Raw genomic sequence first — 15,332 nt, 5'->3', positions numbered from 1 at the left:
CGGTTAACCATCGTGAAGATATGTGCATTCCTCAATGCAGTTTCTCAGAAGATAATTGACCCGGAGAATTTGATAAAGCTGCAAAACGATGTGGTGCAATGTCTTGTTGGCTTTGAGCTGATATTTCCACCATCTTTCTTCAACATCATGACACATCTTCTAGTGCACCTTGTCAAAGAGATTGATATCCTCGGACCAGTATTTCTACACAACATGTTCCCATTCGAAAGGTTCATGGGGGTACTCAAGAAATGTGTTCGTAATAGAGCTCGTCCAGAAGGAAGCATCGCCAGTGCCTACGGAACTGAGGAGGTCATTGACTTTTGTGTTGACTTTATTGATGACCTTAAACCGATTGGAGTCCCTGAATCGCGATATGAGGGGAGACTAACTGGAAAGGGTACATTAGGAAAGAAATCTTATGTCTGCACAGATGATTTCTCATTCAAGAAAGCGCATTATACGGTTCTTCAACAATCATCCTTGGTTGACCCATATATCGAGGAACACAAGAAAATTCTGCTCTCCAATTTCTCGGAAAAGTCTGAGGCATGGATTACACGTGAGCACATGAACACTTTCTGCAGCTGGTTGCGGAAGCATCTAATGCATAACATGGATATAAGTGAACAACTGTTCTTATTGGCTAGGGGACCATCTTGGAATATCTTAACATACCAAGGGTACGAGATAAATGGAAACACATTTTATACGATAGCCCAAGATAAAAAGAGTACCAACCAAAACAGCGGTGTTCGTATGGATGCCACGGACAATAATGGAAAAAAGGACACATATTACGGCTACATTGAAGAGATATGGGAGCTGGATTACGGTCCCAATTTCAAGGTGCCTCTATTTCGTTGCCAATGGGTTAAGCTATCTGGAGGAGGGGTAACAAAAGATGAGTATGGGATGATAATAGTTGATCTCAATAATCTTGGGTATAGAGACGAGCCATTTGTCCTAGCCCAGGATGTCGCTCAGGTTTTCTACATTAAGGACATGTCCAGCAAGCCAAAGAAGGGGATAAACAAGCAAAAGGATGAGCCTAAGCGACACGTAGTTCTATCAGGAAAGAGAAACATTATTGGAGTGGAGGACAAGACAGACTTTTCAGAAGAATATAATAATTTTGTTGTCATTCCTCCTTTCGAAGTAAATGCTGATACATGCATCCTGCTAGCCAATGATGATGCTCCATACTTGCGCCGTGATCATAATCAAGGGACATTTGTGAAGAGAAAGTCTGTTACCGCTAATCCTTCATGTACTTGAATCATTTTATATTATTGTATAAAAACATAATCGCAATTCGAATACTTTTATTATATATGTACTGTACAATTATACTTTATGTGTTATATATATTATTTTATATATTTTTCACTTAATTACTAGACTCAATTATAATTTTCATTCAATAATGGATTACTCAACTAATTTTATTTATTTCATGAAATTACATTCACATTAACACACTATACTCTCTCACTAACACACACAATCTCACTAACACACACTATCTCTCAAACCCACACACTACTCATTAATATCATGAAATTGCTTAATTTTATCTAAAATTCACTTTTTAAACGTTAATATCGTGATAGAATCCACTTTCTGTCGAAAAGCAACAGTTTGAAAAAAAATTTCACCTAATATATTTTTGCATGGTCAAAATAACAAATATGATTTCAAAAAAGTTAGATATTTCATTGACCCAATCACTTGAATGAAAATTAATTATTTTTGTTGCGTGTATCAAGTTTATATAGAGATAAGAAATTTTGTTCCATAATTTTTGGAATCATAATTTTATTAACTGAATTAACAAATGAAAGCCAATTTTGAAAGAGAAGTAAAAAGAAACAAAAACAAACATAACATTAGGCGGGAACGAGGGAAAACGGGCCCCTTTTGTCCCGGGTGGTAGATCCACCCGGGACTAAAGGTGGGCCGCGGGCTGGGAATTTTCCCGGCCCGCCGAAAACCCCTTTTGTCCCGGGTGAAGCCACGACCCGGGACAGAAGGTCCTTTTGTCCCGGGTGGTGGCTTCACCCGGAACAAAAGGACCCCCCCATATATTTCCTTCCTCCTTCGCCCATCCCCTAACACTTGGTTTCTCATCTGCGCCTGGTGCCGCCGCCGTCCTGCTCCCCCCACCGCGCGAGCCGAGCACCGCCGCCATCGACGTCGCCGCCGCCCAGAGCCCCGACCTCACGCCGCCGCCCAGAGCCACCGCCGCCGCCGTCCTGCTCCCCCCACCGCGCGAGCCGAGCACCGCCGCCATCGACGTCGCCGCCGCCCAGAGCCCCGACCTCACGTCGCCGCCCAGAGCCACCGCCGCTGCCGTAACGCCCTCGCCACCATCCCCTGCTCGCCGTCGACCCGCCACTACAGGCCATCCCTGCCCATGCCGCGTACCCAAAGGTAGAGCTCGATCTCGTCCCCTCCAACACAGAGCACTAACAGAATCACCATGCTTTGTCTGCTGCTCTCAAATGTAGGTGCATTGATGCTTGGTATTTTTCCGAGGTCTCATTACCTAAACTCACCAATAATAAGGACAATGTTAAACAATATATTAATTATTTAGGTCATCAAATAGGAAATGAGGCTTCACAAAACTATTATAGTGTTCACCCTGAATCTGACTTAAGCTTCCTACTACGCAACTAAATGGAAAGCTATGGTAAACTATTATTATGAGTACTGTAATGGAAGGAAATAAGCTCACGGACACAAATGCACTGTGTAAATCATCTGTCAAACTTACAGTACCACAACAATGACTAACATAACTTTCTAATTATGATCTGCATGAGAGAAAAATTATTGATAAGTAATTGACATGAATCTATGAATTTACTATAATAACATTCAGGGTCCAACTTAATTGACGTAAATTGCTGACTTCGATTTACTAGAAAGAAAACTCTTGGCAAGTAAGTAACATGGATCCATAAATTTTCTATAACATTTACTAATAAAAAACTTTTAGTTTCGTGCTACTTAGACCTAAGTCCATAAAATCAACCACAACAAAAGAACTAGCATTGTACAGGATCAATGAAGGTCTAAAAAATTACGAGAATTGTGTGCATTGTACAGGATCAATGAAGGTCTAGAAAATTACGAGAATTGTGTACTAAGAAGCATGGTAAACTAGTATAAGAGCGATCAATCATTCAACAATACATTGAACAATACAAAAATAGATGGAATCATAGTGGAGAAAGGCCGAATCCCACTGCATTTGACACCGAGGTTTCATCTCCTAAAAGATCGTCCTACTACGAGAGTCCCCTCAACACCTTCTCCATTCCATTGAACCCCAGAACCTCTCGCTATGTTGGGAAGCTCCTGCCTCTGTATAGTTCCCCAATGTTCTTTAATTTTTAGTTTTCAGAGTGTGTCGAGTGTTTGCAGCACTGAGATCGACATCGTCGACCAATTATGGCTCATTTTCAGTAGCTAGGAAGCTACACTCATGTAACTTTGGGACATGCTCATAATTTGAAATCATAATTTAGAGTGAAATCATAATTTGTTGTTAAGAGTGAAATCATAATTTGTTGTGTAAATAAAGGTATGTTTACAAATTTTTAAATGTATGAATGTATGTGTAAAGTGAGTTTAAATTTCTTTTAAATATTTCATGTATATTTCTTGAATTACTTAGTGAAATATTTCTCGACCTCATCCATCGATCGGTACTTAGTGAAATTATCAATAGAATATTTCAAGTTCATTTCTTGAATTACTTAGAGAATATTACTCGACCTCGTCCATCGATCGGTACTTGGTCAAATGCTCGCAAATATGTGGATTATTTAGATAATTTTTTAATGGTTTTATTTGTATTCATATTTTAGTTACGATGGATCCGCGACACACAGACGCGGAAGACGAACAGTTCTTGTTGAATATGATTGGCGAAGGTAGAAGATGTCGCTGAACAAGCTAATGATGGCAGCAATACCGACATATATTTGAATATGTCCGGTGATGGAATTGAGGCACCATCTATTCAGGATGACGCTGCTGCTGAACAAAGTGCTAATGTACATATCACAACTATATTTATTTGTAGTGACAATCATATTTTCATCTGAATCTATATGAATACTATGAATGTTTTTTATAGCCATCTGGATCATCGTCGCAGTAGAAAAAGACGAAGCGAGGCCCAACAAAAAAACTGGAAGGGCGGTTCATTATAACGGAAGTTGGTCCAGATGGCGAACCGATCGCTCCAGAAGCTGCCGCCAAAAAATTCATAAGACAATCCGGATGTATTGTCAGGGACAACATCCCGATCAGCTTCAGGCTCTGGAAAGCTTCCAATCCAAGCGAGGAACGGGATGCGGTACCCGAAAGAGAAAAAGAATGGTGCTGGCGGGAGCTTAAGAAAAACTTCACGGTTCCAGCTGAATCCGAAGAGATATGCAAGCGCTGGACCCTGAGTAAGATGGCCGAACAACTGCGATCATTCAAGAAAGTTTTGACGAAGAAATATATCAAGACCGGGACCACACCCGTATTTACCGGCGAGCTCGAAAAGCTCAGGGGTCACTGGGATGCATTTGTGGAATACAAGTCTTCAGAGCTTGGGCTTCAGAAGGTGCAGAAGGCCAAAGACAACGCCTCGAAGAAAGTGTACCATCACACTCTAGGCCAAGGAGGCTACAAGCTTGCAGTACCCAAATGGGAGAAGATGGAGCAGGATCTGTTTGACAGAGGCATCCAACCTGCGACCATGAACTGGCCTGAAAGATCAAGGACCTGGTTTTATGGTCACGGGGGAAGCTTGGACCCATTGACTGGTGACTGCATCTATGTGACAAACATCCAGCGAGCAGCCCAGAGACTACAGGAGGCCATACAAGCAGCGACCGAGGGAACATTCCAGCCGGATAGAGAGAGGGACGAGCTGACTTACGCCCTTGGGAATCCAGAGCATCCGGGCCGCACAAGAGGCAAAGGCGTGGTTCCGTGGAAGTATTGGTTCAGGGATTACATTGATTCATATAGAAGCCGGCAAAGAAGAAAGAATGATGAGCGGGAGCACTTGCGAAGGCTAGAGGAACGGCTCATGTCACACGATCAAAGACTGGAGGAAGAGGTTCAACGCCAAGTGGCCGTAGCAATGAGCCAGCAACAGCAAGCGCAAACGTTGCCTCTAGAGCCTAGTGTCGCAGCCGATCACCTGTCTCAGCGGAAAAGCAGCTGCGCTTCCACAGACGTCGCCGCCGCCGAGCCCACGGGGATCCAGGCCGCAGTTGAAGCGTCGGCCCCGCAGCGATTTCCAGTGGATGAGATCACGCACCGGACACCTTGTGACCTGCAGACTGCCGTTAAGAACTTAATGTTCACTGTTGCGTACGGTACCCGCCATGCCAACCGAACCAGGCGACGTGTACCACGGGCAGCAAATTCCGCCTAGATACACAAGAGTTAGCGTGGAGCAGGTGTGCCAGGGTTGGGAGACGCTCGAGCTTGATATTCCTGGAGGCGATGGGGAGAGGACACTAGCAGAAGCCATTCATGGCTACATCCTATGGGATAAGCGCTACATTGTCCTAAAGTCGGATGATCAAACACCAAGACCGGCATCTCAGCATGCCTCTCCAAGACCGTCATCTCCGCAAAACTCCCCAAGGGCAGCACTGTCTCGGCAAGGTTCACCGGCACATTCTCCATCACCATCATCTCATGCGCCGATGAACACTCAAGCGTCACCGTCGCCTCCATGGTCACCCCCTCCGCCGCCGGCAAAGAAGCAGAAACAGCCGCCGGCAAAGAAGGTAGCTGCACCGGCTAAGGAGCCTCCAAAGAAGAAGGAAAAGAAGAAGAAAACCAAGGAGGCTCCTATTAAACCCTGGGACATAAGCCTTGAAGAATGCGATCGGATAACTCAAGAAAGAGTTAAAGAGCACTTCAAGCCGAAGCCGAAGCCGGAGCCCGAGAAAGTGATAAATCTGATAGATTTGAAATTTTTTAAGGGAATGTGCGAAGCAAATAAGAGAAAATTCATTCCGAGAGACCCCCCTTCAGACTACGAACGCACAATTATCAAAACTACTGAGAAAAAGAAGAGACAATCAAAGTCGTCGTCGTCCGACTTTCCACAGCTCGGAGCCCAAAAGAAACAATCAATAGAGCCTCTCGTAGTGGGACAGACGACTCAAGAACAAGACTTTGTTACATTTTTGAAAGAATCAAACCTGACGACCGCTCAGATTGCAGGGGGGAGAAGATATTCCAAAGGCCGATGTGGTCGTCAAATGGACGTTTGAGATCGGCAAAACTCTTGTACCCCCCCCCCCCGAAGTAGTGTATGTGCTTCCAACGCAAATGTATAAGCTGCACCAGCACTACATGCGTGCGATGGCCGATTGCATCTTCATGCAGGGCGCAAAGATTAAAGATGACGATTTCTTACGGGGGGAGGCCATTATATGGATAAACTGGGAAGAAATTTACCAACTATTCCATCAGGAGGCCCTTGACATCTCTATGGTTGGCTTGTGGGTTCTGTAAGTATTTTAGTCTCCTTACGTATTGTTTTGCACGATCTCAACATACTGATCTCTTGATTTATTCGGTATCATGTAGAATGGAGATACATACTTGCAGAAGAAAAGGATACTCTCACCTCGGCTTCATCGACCCAATTACTTGTAATTGGAGGCTTCTACGCGACAATACCGATGAGATATTCCAAAACTTGTTCAAGTACATAAGCGTTCATCACAACAAGCAAATGATATTGTTTCCTTACAACTTTGCGTGAGTGATTCCTTCCGTCTAACTCTTTTTATTCTGTAATCGAATTGTTTAAACCTTAACTACCAAGAACTGCCTCTGTATAATCTTGCAGTGAACACTGGGTCCTAATTGTCATAATTCCCGAGAAGAGCCTACTCGTGGTTATGGACTCATTGAGGAGACCTCCAGAACAATACGAAAATCTTCTTAACATGATGAAAAAGTAATTCTACCACTACTCCGTCGGTGACCGATAATTTGAATCACTTTGTTACTTGACTATAATTGTTCTAATCATGCACAGGGTTTGGAAAGAATTCGCTAAAAATCATCCAGGCAAATTTGACAAGGAATTGAAGATCTAGACAGATTTTCCGGTACGCACTTGAATGATTCGTTGCATGATTCATTACTTTTATTATATATTCATGTAAATACCTGATAATTTCTTCTCTCTTAAAGTGTATGAGGCAGAAACCAGGCACTGTATTGTGCGCATACTATGTATGCGAGAACATCCATGGTCTGGTAGGTCCTCCAAAGGGCTGGACAGATTGGGAGGAGGAAGTAAGTAAAAAATTTGTTAATATTTGAACTCGTATTTTAATTAGTCGAAATTAATTATCCCCTTTTTCCATAGGTCGGGGAGATGCACGATAAACTCATACCGGAGGAAAAGATTATGGCGATTCAAGAACAATTCTCCGGATTTATTGTTGAGCAAGTCCTCGATCCAAAAGGCGAATTCTACTATGATGGAATATCTAATATTGACAATCACAGCAAATATGACAATATACGCGTATATATGTAATTAAGAACGAATATAACTATGTAAATATATATGTGTGTCTATGTATTAAATTTCTATTTATGAGTATGTATGTATGTATTAAATTTCCAAAAGGCGAATTCTACTATGTAATTAAGAACGAATATACCTATGCAAATATAATGGAGTATGTATGTATTATATATAAGCACTCCAATAATATATATATGTATATATATATATTTATATAATATTGGTCCTAGACATTTTCATATGTAAAGGAATTCACATGTATAGATATGTGTATACATATATATATATAAGTGAATTAATTTATATGTGAAAACTATCTAGGAAAAATAATATATAAGTAACTATATATGTGTATATATTAGTGGAGATCATACACACTGAATTCCAATACATAAGTTTAATTGAAATGCAAAAGTATAATTGAAATAGAAAAAGAATTGAGAAAAGAAAAACATGAAAAAAAAAGATCTTTTGTCCCGGTTGGTAACACCAACCGGGACAAAAGGGTGCGCCAGCCACGTGGGCGCTGGCTGCACCTTTTGTCCCGGTTGGTGTTACCAACCGGGACAAAAGGTCCTCTTTTGTCCCGGTTGCCAGACCCGGGACAAAAGGGCACCCCTTTTGTCCCGGACCGGCGTTCCCGGTTGGGAAACCGGGACAACAGTGGTTTCCCAACCGGGACAAATCAATGTTTTTATAGTAGTGCATGGACACCCATGCGCTCCCCCTCCCCCAAGCAAAGCTTTACCTAGTGGCTAGTGCTGTCTTCGTCCTCACGCTTCTCTCTTATCTGACCCTAGACCTCGCTTCAAAAAACTGATTAGATGATGCTAGTGAGATATTGTTATTGCATCGGAGGAGTCAGATGAGTATTTTTAGGGTTTGGAATTTGGGGATTACTTGTCGATTTGGGGCAGTGATATCGAGACGGCCGCCAACTTGTGGCGTTTTAGTGGGTTGTGTGCGGCGTGGCTAGACGAGGCTGGTGCGCCGCCATCTGAATGGTTGAGGATATCCAATAATGGGCCGTGGACAGGAAAGAGGAGTGGTTAGAAAGGGCAGCGTCGAGGAAGAGGCATTTGGAGGCGAAAAGTGGCATGACAGAGTGGTTGCCATAGCAGGCAGTATTCGAGGCCAGCAGGCAGGGGTGGCTTGGCGTGGCTTGACCTATTGGTGTTGTGTGTCATTGTTGGAAGGAAGGCAGGGCCGTTTTTGGGTCTGTGCGGGCTGTGCGGTCGCACAGAGCCCCCAAATTCGAGCTTTATTAAGTAATATCGATAGTAATATAAAGGTGTAATAAACGAGAAGAAAAGGTGATGAAGTCGACGGAGCGCACGCACGAGCGGCTGAAGTTGGCGCTGGATCGCGCGGTAGGAGAGGGGTTCCTGTCTGACAGTGTTAGCGATCGACCTCCATGCAGCATGAGTAAACCGTGACAGATGAAGATAAAAAGAAATTAAAAGGAGAGCTAGCCGCCTGTGCCTGTCTGGCTGACCACGTACGCACACTTGCATGTACATTGTGCGGTTGGGGCATGTCTCTGTCTCCATCGTTTTCCAGGGAGTCATAATTAGCATCTGGATCCTGATGCCTGATATCTTATTTGGCCAGCAGCTACCAACCGCCCGGCCGTCGGCGATGGGTACGCCGGCGCTGCCGCGCAGGCCGCAGGGCTGCGGCTGGCCTGGCCCCTGGCGGCGATCCAGGCTCGCCGACCAACCAAACGGGGCGTGACTGCGTGAGCGAAAGGGAGGAAGCGGGGCGCGATGCCCACTGCCGCACACACAGCTCGGCGAAACCACGCGACCCGGGGCGGCCCGTGATCCGCTTTTGGCCTGGTTGGTTCGGCCGGGTCGCGAGCCACTGAGCCAGGGAGAGGGGAGGTGGAGCTCCGTCTGTTCGCGGCGCCGCCGCCGAACGTTGCACGCACGGGAAAGCCGTGCGCGCCCGCGGTTCGGCCGTGTCTGCCTTGTCTGGTCGCGCGTCGCGGGCGCCGTACGAGAGCGACCCGGCAGCGCTGACCGGCCGCGCGCGGGGCACCGAGATGCGAGCAGGGGCGCCTGGGGACTCGTGTCGTGTATACAATGTACGTGCATGGAGTAGCGTGTTTTTTTTTCCTTTGAGGGCATGTACACCGCCCATAAATGAGTCGTCTTTATCCGGTTTATTATGATTATCGAGGCTCATTAACTCCGGTTTTTCCCGCAACGATCCCATGCCGTCGTCTCGCGAGACGACAGCAGCGGCCCATGTCCCGAGCGACGCGAGACGACAGCAGCGGCCCGTGTCCCGAGCGAATGCAGACGGCTCGCTCCGCGTTGTAGGCAGCCGATGCGAGAAGGCGACGGCAGATTTCGATCCCGTGCTCCCGCCGCGAAACAAGACGCTGGCTCCAACGACCTATACCTCCCTCTATATATGGGGGGAGTTCCAACTTCCCCCACATATAGAGTGAGTTCTAAGAGCATCTCCAGCCCAAGTCCCCAAACAAGCCCCCATCCTATTTTTAGGAGTTTTGGGCTAAAATTCAACTCCAGTGGAGGCCCTATTTGAGCTCCCATTTTGCATGGGCCTCCAAATTGAAAGCCCAAGACCCTAGAAATAGAGACCTCCCATTTCTATTGGCTTCTCCTTCCAGCTCGCGACGCCGCCCCTCTTGCGCACGCCGCCCCTCCCTGCGCGCGCCGCCCCCAGCACGAGGCGCCGTCCGCCACGCCGTCTCCGCCCGCCGCCGTCGCCGCCTACCACTGCGCTATCTCCCACCGCGCCGTCGCAGTCGCCCATCCTTCTTCTCCATGGACAGATCCACGCCGGCGTCCCGCGCCATCTCCGGCGGCGGGCGGCCTCCCCGTCCTACGACGGCTCCCCCAGAGAAGATGCGACGTCGTCCGTTCGTCGCACCGCATCCCCGTCCTACTACAAATCCTCCCGCTGCCGGGCTTCCTCATCGCCAAGATCTGCCATCTCCCGCCGGCGGCCTACCTTGTCAGCTCCCCAACGATGCGCTCGTTCCTCCACGCGGCCGTCACACGTCCACCTTCACAGAGCCTCAAGGTGCTTCACCACCATTCTCCACCGCCGGCACCTTTGACGCCTGCAGCACGGCATCATCGCCAGTACTCATGTATGAGGCCGCGGACGATGACTTAAGCTCCACCCCAATAGTTGACTGGACGCCTGATTTCTCTGCAAATGTAAGTCAATGTTTACTCTGCGCCTTGCTTCTTGCACATCATCTGAACTACTAGAGCTTCAGTTTCTGCTTGAAATCAGTTCAGACATTTAGTTGTGAATGCACGTTCACAACAGAATCAGGGACAAATGTTTTATTGTATTCATGTCTGAATTCTGAATTCTGAAATGTGGCTGGAAATGGAAATGTAGCTGAATTCTAAATTCTGAAATTATTTGGGCCCTGCTGCTGCTGTGTTCCATTTCACTGAAAAAGGGTTCCAAAGTCACCAATGCATGGGTTCAATAATGCTATGTCTGACAAGGACTGTTTGAATGCTTTGCTTGCCTCAAGTGTAGGTTGGCTATTTATACTCCCTGATGGTCAGTGATTTGTACCTGCATTACTCCTAGCATTTGAAATCTTTGCTGGAATTTTATTCCCTATGTACTCACTTTCTCAAAAATAAAGCCCACGGGTGATCTGTGCAGTGCTATAGAAGATAAATGTTGTTTTTCCTTTTATCTTGCTGCTTTCATGTGCTTGCTGCTTTCAGAATTCAGAGTATGTATGTGCATATGCATGCACAGCTGCTTTCAGAATTCAGAAAGGTACAGAGCTATGTCCCTGTTCTGTTAGAGCAGGGTTCTGTTGTGCTTTCATGTACATTTCTATGTATTGCTATTTAACTGTTCAAGTGCTCATAAAAAAATGTACAGAGCTAGGTAAATGAATCTGGGAAACTTTTTTGGGCATACAAGTGGATGAATAAAGTAGCCGAGTTATTGTTGCTGAAATCTGTTCTGCTGCTCCCAGCACTGCAGGAATATTTGCTTCAAAATTCTAACTAGACACAGAACAAATGAATTATTGGCTTGCATAACAGGCAAACAAAAATTATTTACCTTGGAAACTGATTATTTACCTTGAAGCTGCCAATCTCAAGGTAAATTGAATTTTCTTTAACACGATTTCCTAATGTTCTTCCTGTAGAATTGAAGCAAGGGGTACAATGATAATCATTCAGTTTACTTGGTCACTGAATGGACCATTCTGTGAACTGTTGCCTGTCTTAAATTAGTGCTGCATTTTATGTCTAAGTTAGAACAATGTATGGTTCTGACATTTTCTCTTATGTAGGACCCAAGGGCTTCTACCTCCCAGTCTTTTACAAACATGATGACACTGGACAACGATGCTGCAGTGGAATTACTGATGGCGTCGGATCCCACTCCAAGTAGTGGAGGGAAAGGAGTATCAAGGCCAGGCAGCGGCTACATTCAATGTGAAGATATCCAGCTTTGCACATCTTGGATGAATATCAGCAATGACCCCATCGTCGGTAATGAGCAGCCATCAAAAATTTATTGGAATAGGATTGCTGATGATTTCCACCAGAACAGAGACTTTGATTCCAATAGGTCTGCCAATTCTCTCGAGCATCGAATGGGGATCATACTGAAGGATTGCATGCTGTTCCAAGCATGCTATGAACAGATCGAGCGCCGTAATCCCAGCGGCGTCCCGTACCAAGAACATGTACTTGATCTCTGTTGTTGCTCCTATATCTTGTCATTGCTTTATATATATTCCTTCTATTGCTGTAATCCCTGCTGCTATATCTCTGTTATTGCAGATGATTGAAGCTCAAGCAAGGTATGCTAGAGCTTCAAGTGGAAAAAGTTTCCAACTCGTCCATTGTTGGCTCAAGGTGAGACATTGCGAGAAGTTCGCATCACTGAGACAAAACAAGATGCCGAGTAGAAAGCAAGACGCTGCACCAGAGGGAGAAGAACAGCAAGAGGCCAGCCAAGGCCCTCCTTCCAAGAAAGCCCGACCTCCGGGTAGAAAGCAATCCAAAGACAAGCTAAAAAAAATGAAGGAGATGACGAGTACAAGGATATGATGCAAAATTTGATGGTAATGAAGGCTGAGGAACATAAGATGAAGAAAGAACGATGGGACAAAGATATGGCGCTCGAGCAGCGTAGGCTACAGATGGAGGAGCGGCGGCTGCAGTGGGAGCAGGAAAAGAAGATCATGTTCTGTGACATGACTACCATGGACGCTCATCAAAGGGTGTATGTCTTGGCGAAGAGAGCTCAAATAGCAAAGGAGACAAGTGCTGCTGTAGTTGATAGCGCCGGTGCTAGTGTGGGCGACAGCGGGGAGAGCGTAGTGTAGGCTAAAATTCTCTAGTTTGGTCTTTAGAGTTTATATATTGGTTTGTAATTAATGGATACTGCTCTACTGTTTCTATTCAGTTGCGCTGAATATTCACATGGGATCTGTTCAAATGTAATAACCTGAATGTTCACTGTTGGTGAAACATTTGATGATGTGTTTGATCTTAAAATACTGGAGAATGCATTTGTGTTCATGAAACAAGATCTGAAGCAGTCAAGAAAAGTTAGGTTACCTGAATGGGGGTACCAGACAGCAATACAGCATTGTTTTCTGATCATGCATGCATGCCGGTTTTATATTGCTGGTTTCATATGTGATTCTGTTATGACTGAGAATGACAATTGTGATTTTGCCTGCATGTGTGTAATGTGTTCAGTGCATATATAATCTGAATTTTGGATGTGCTGAACTTGGAGCTTGGCACTGATGATCATATGCACTTTACTGTGCATATGTCAGGTTTCTGAAAGTGCAATGTAACATTGCTTTTTCTGTGTCTCAGCAGAGAAAATAATGACAGGATGTCGACATTTCCTAAATATCAGCATAATGGAAACACATACAGTTAGAACATAAAGTTAACACTGGCCTCAGCGAGGAAGCAGTGATAAAGCTGCTCAAGCAAAGAAAATTTTCATCATGGAGACTGAAATGCTGCTCTGAAAATTAGGTCCCAGCTGTGAAAACTAATGCTGCTCTGAAAATGCGACCTTGAACAGGATAGTCAGACAAAAGATATACCATCCATTGGAAATGAATGTTTGCAAGAAATTAATGAAGTAATAACAATCTGAAAATGCCAGATTTTGCATCAGAACTAGCTTGCAATTTACATAGAAATGCTATCACTAGAAGTATGCAATTTTCCTATTCTTGCATATTCAGTTCAGATGCCATTTCAGACAACAATGTTCATGGTCATTTTCAGTTTACTGAACATTGATTCCCAGTTCGGTCACGATACATTCAGAGACCATTCAGGCCACAATCTGTGAACATCTGTGACTAGTTGATAACTGAATAAGCATGATCAACTGAATAAAACTAGCTAGAACTATGAATAGCCCATAAATGCTCTACAGGGTCATCACGAAGTCTCTCATGTGTCGACCTATCCTCAATCTTGTCGTGTATTTTCAGGAACTCCTCCAGCACAAGAGGATCACGACGTTCGTAGTCCGCAGGTCTCAACACCGGGATACCGTGGGGCTCTTGGTGGTAGTTAAAATCCTCTTCCTCATCTCTCTCATCCTCAACAATCATGTTGTGCAAGATTACACAGGCTTGCATTATGTACCACAGATCTTCCTTACTCCAAAACCTCGCAGGAGCCCGCACCATTGCAAAGCGTTTTTGGAGTACCCCAAAAGCTCTTTCAACATTTTTCCTCACTGCCTCTTGTACCGCTGTGAAATGGACTTTCTTGTTGCCCTGTGGAGATTGAAAAGCTTTCACAAACGTCGCCCATGCTGGATATATCCCATCAGCAAGATAGTAACCCATTGTGTACTTGTTTCCATTGACCATGTATTCCACTTGAGGCGCCGTCCCAGAAGTCAGACTCTGGAAGAGTGGAGAACGGCGCAAAACGTTGATATCGTTTAGAGAACCAGGAAGGCCAAAGAAGGCATGCCAGATCCATAGATCTTGACATGCAACAGCCTCAAGGATCATAGTTGGCCCATCTTTATGCCCTGCGTATGCTCCTCTCCAAGCCGTTGGGCACATTTCCCATTTCCAGTGCATGCAATCAATTGAACCAAGCATTCCTGGGAACCCTCTTGCATTATTAATTGCCAGCAACCTAGATATGTCCTGGGCATTGGGGGCCCTCAAGTATTCTTCGCCAAAGACTTCGACAACAGCTTTCACAAAACGTTTCAAACACTCGATGATGGTGCTCTCTCCCAACCTCACAGAGTCATCCAGGAAGTCAGCTGGAATACCGTAGGCCAGCATCCGAAAGGCAGCAACGACCTTCTGTAATGCAGAGGCACCAAGACTTCCAACGGCATCAGGCTTCTGACGGAAGTAGTCGTCATGCGCCTCAATTGCAGCGACTATCCGTAGAAAGAGAGACTTGTACATCCGAAACCTCCTTCTGAAATGTTTCTCATTGTATACACACTGGTCAGCGAAGTAATCCAGGTAGATGCGCTGGTGACCTCCCAGAATGTCCCTTGGCACGTTGTGGCGACCCGGCAATGATCCACGGAACTTTTTCTTCCGCTTGTTTCTCTTCGAGCCCTCAAGAAGACCGGCAATGATCAATAGATCGTCAACATCAGATTCTTCCTCGTCATCCCACCGCTGAAGAGCTCGACTACCAAACCTTGACATCTGCCATAGCAACAACAAAAAAAACTGAGTTAGAGTGGATGCACATTGGAACGA

General features: G+C 45.2%; 2 protein-coding genes across 2 annotated transcripts; one reads left to right on the top strand and one right to left on the bottom strand.

Annotated features, from left to right (window-relative positions):
- The first annotated feature begins 11,871 nt into the window (after nt 1-11,871).
- Nucleotides 11,872-13,150, top strand: LOC120710499 (glutathione S-transferase T3-like). The gene is made up of 2 exons (XM_039996171.1): nt 11,872-12,290; nt 12,388-13,150. Exons 1-2 carry the CDS (start codon nt 11,928-11,930, stop codon nt 12,655-12,657), a joined length of 633 nt encoding a protein of 210 aa, XP_039852105.1. The 5' UTR covers nt 11,872-11,927; the 3' UTR covers nt 12,658-13,150.
- Nucleotides 13,151-13,982: 832 nt separating this feature from the next.
- On the bottom strand, nt 13,983-15,278 carry LOC120709680 (putative nuclease HARBI1). The gene has a single exon (XM_039995351.1). The coding sequence runs from the start codon at nt 15,276-15,278 to the stop codon at nt 13,983-13,985; it is 1,296 nt and encodes a 431-aa protein (XP_039851285.1).
- Between the last annotated feature and the right edge of the window lie 54 nt (nt 15,279-15,332).

Source organism: Panicum virgatum, chromosome 5K, assembly GCF_016808335.1.
Source record: "Panicum virgatum strain AP13 chromosome 5K, P.virgatum_v5, whole genome shotgun sequence".
Classification (NCBI taxonomy): Eukaryota; Viridiplantae; Streptophyta; class Magnoliopsida; order Poales; family Poaceae; genus Panicum; species Panicum virgatum.
This window is presented reverse-complemented; position numbering and strand designations above follow the sequence as displayed.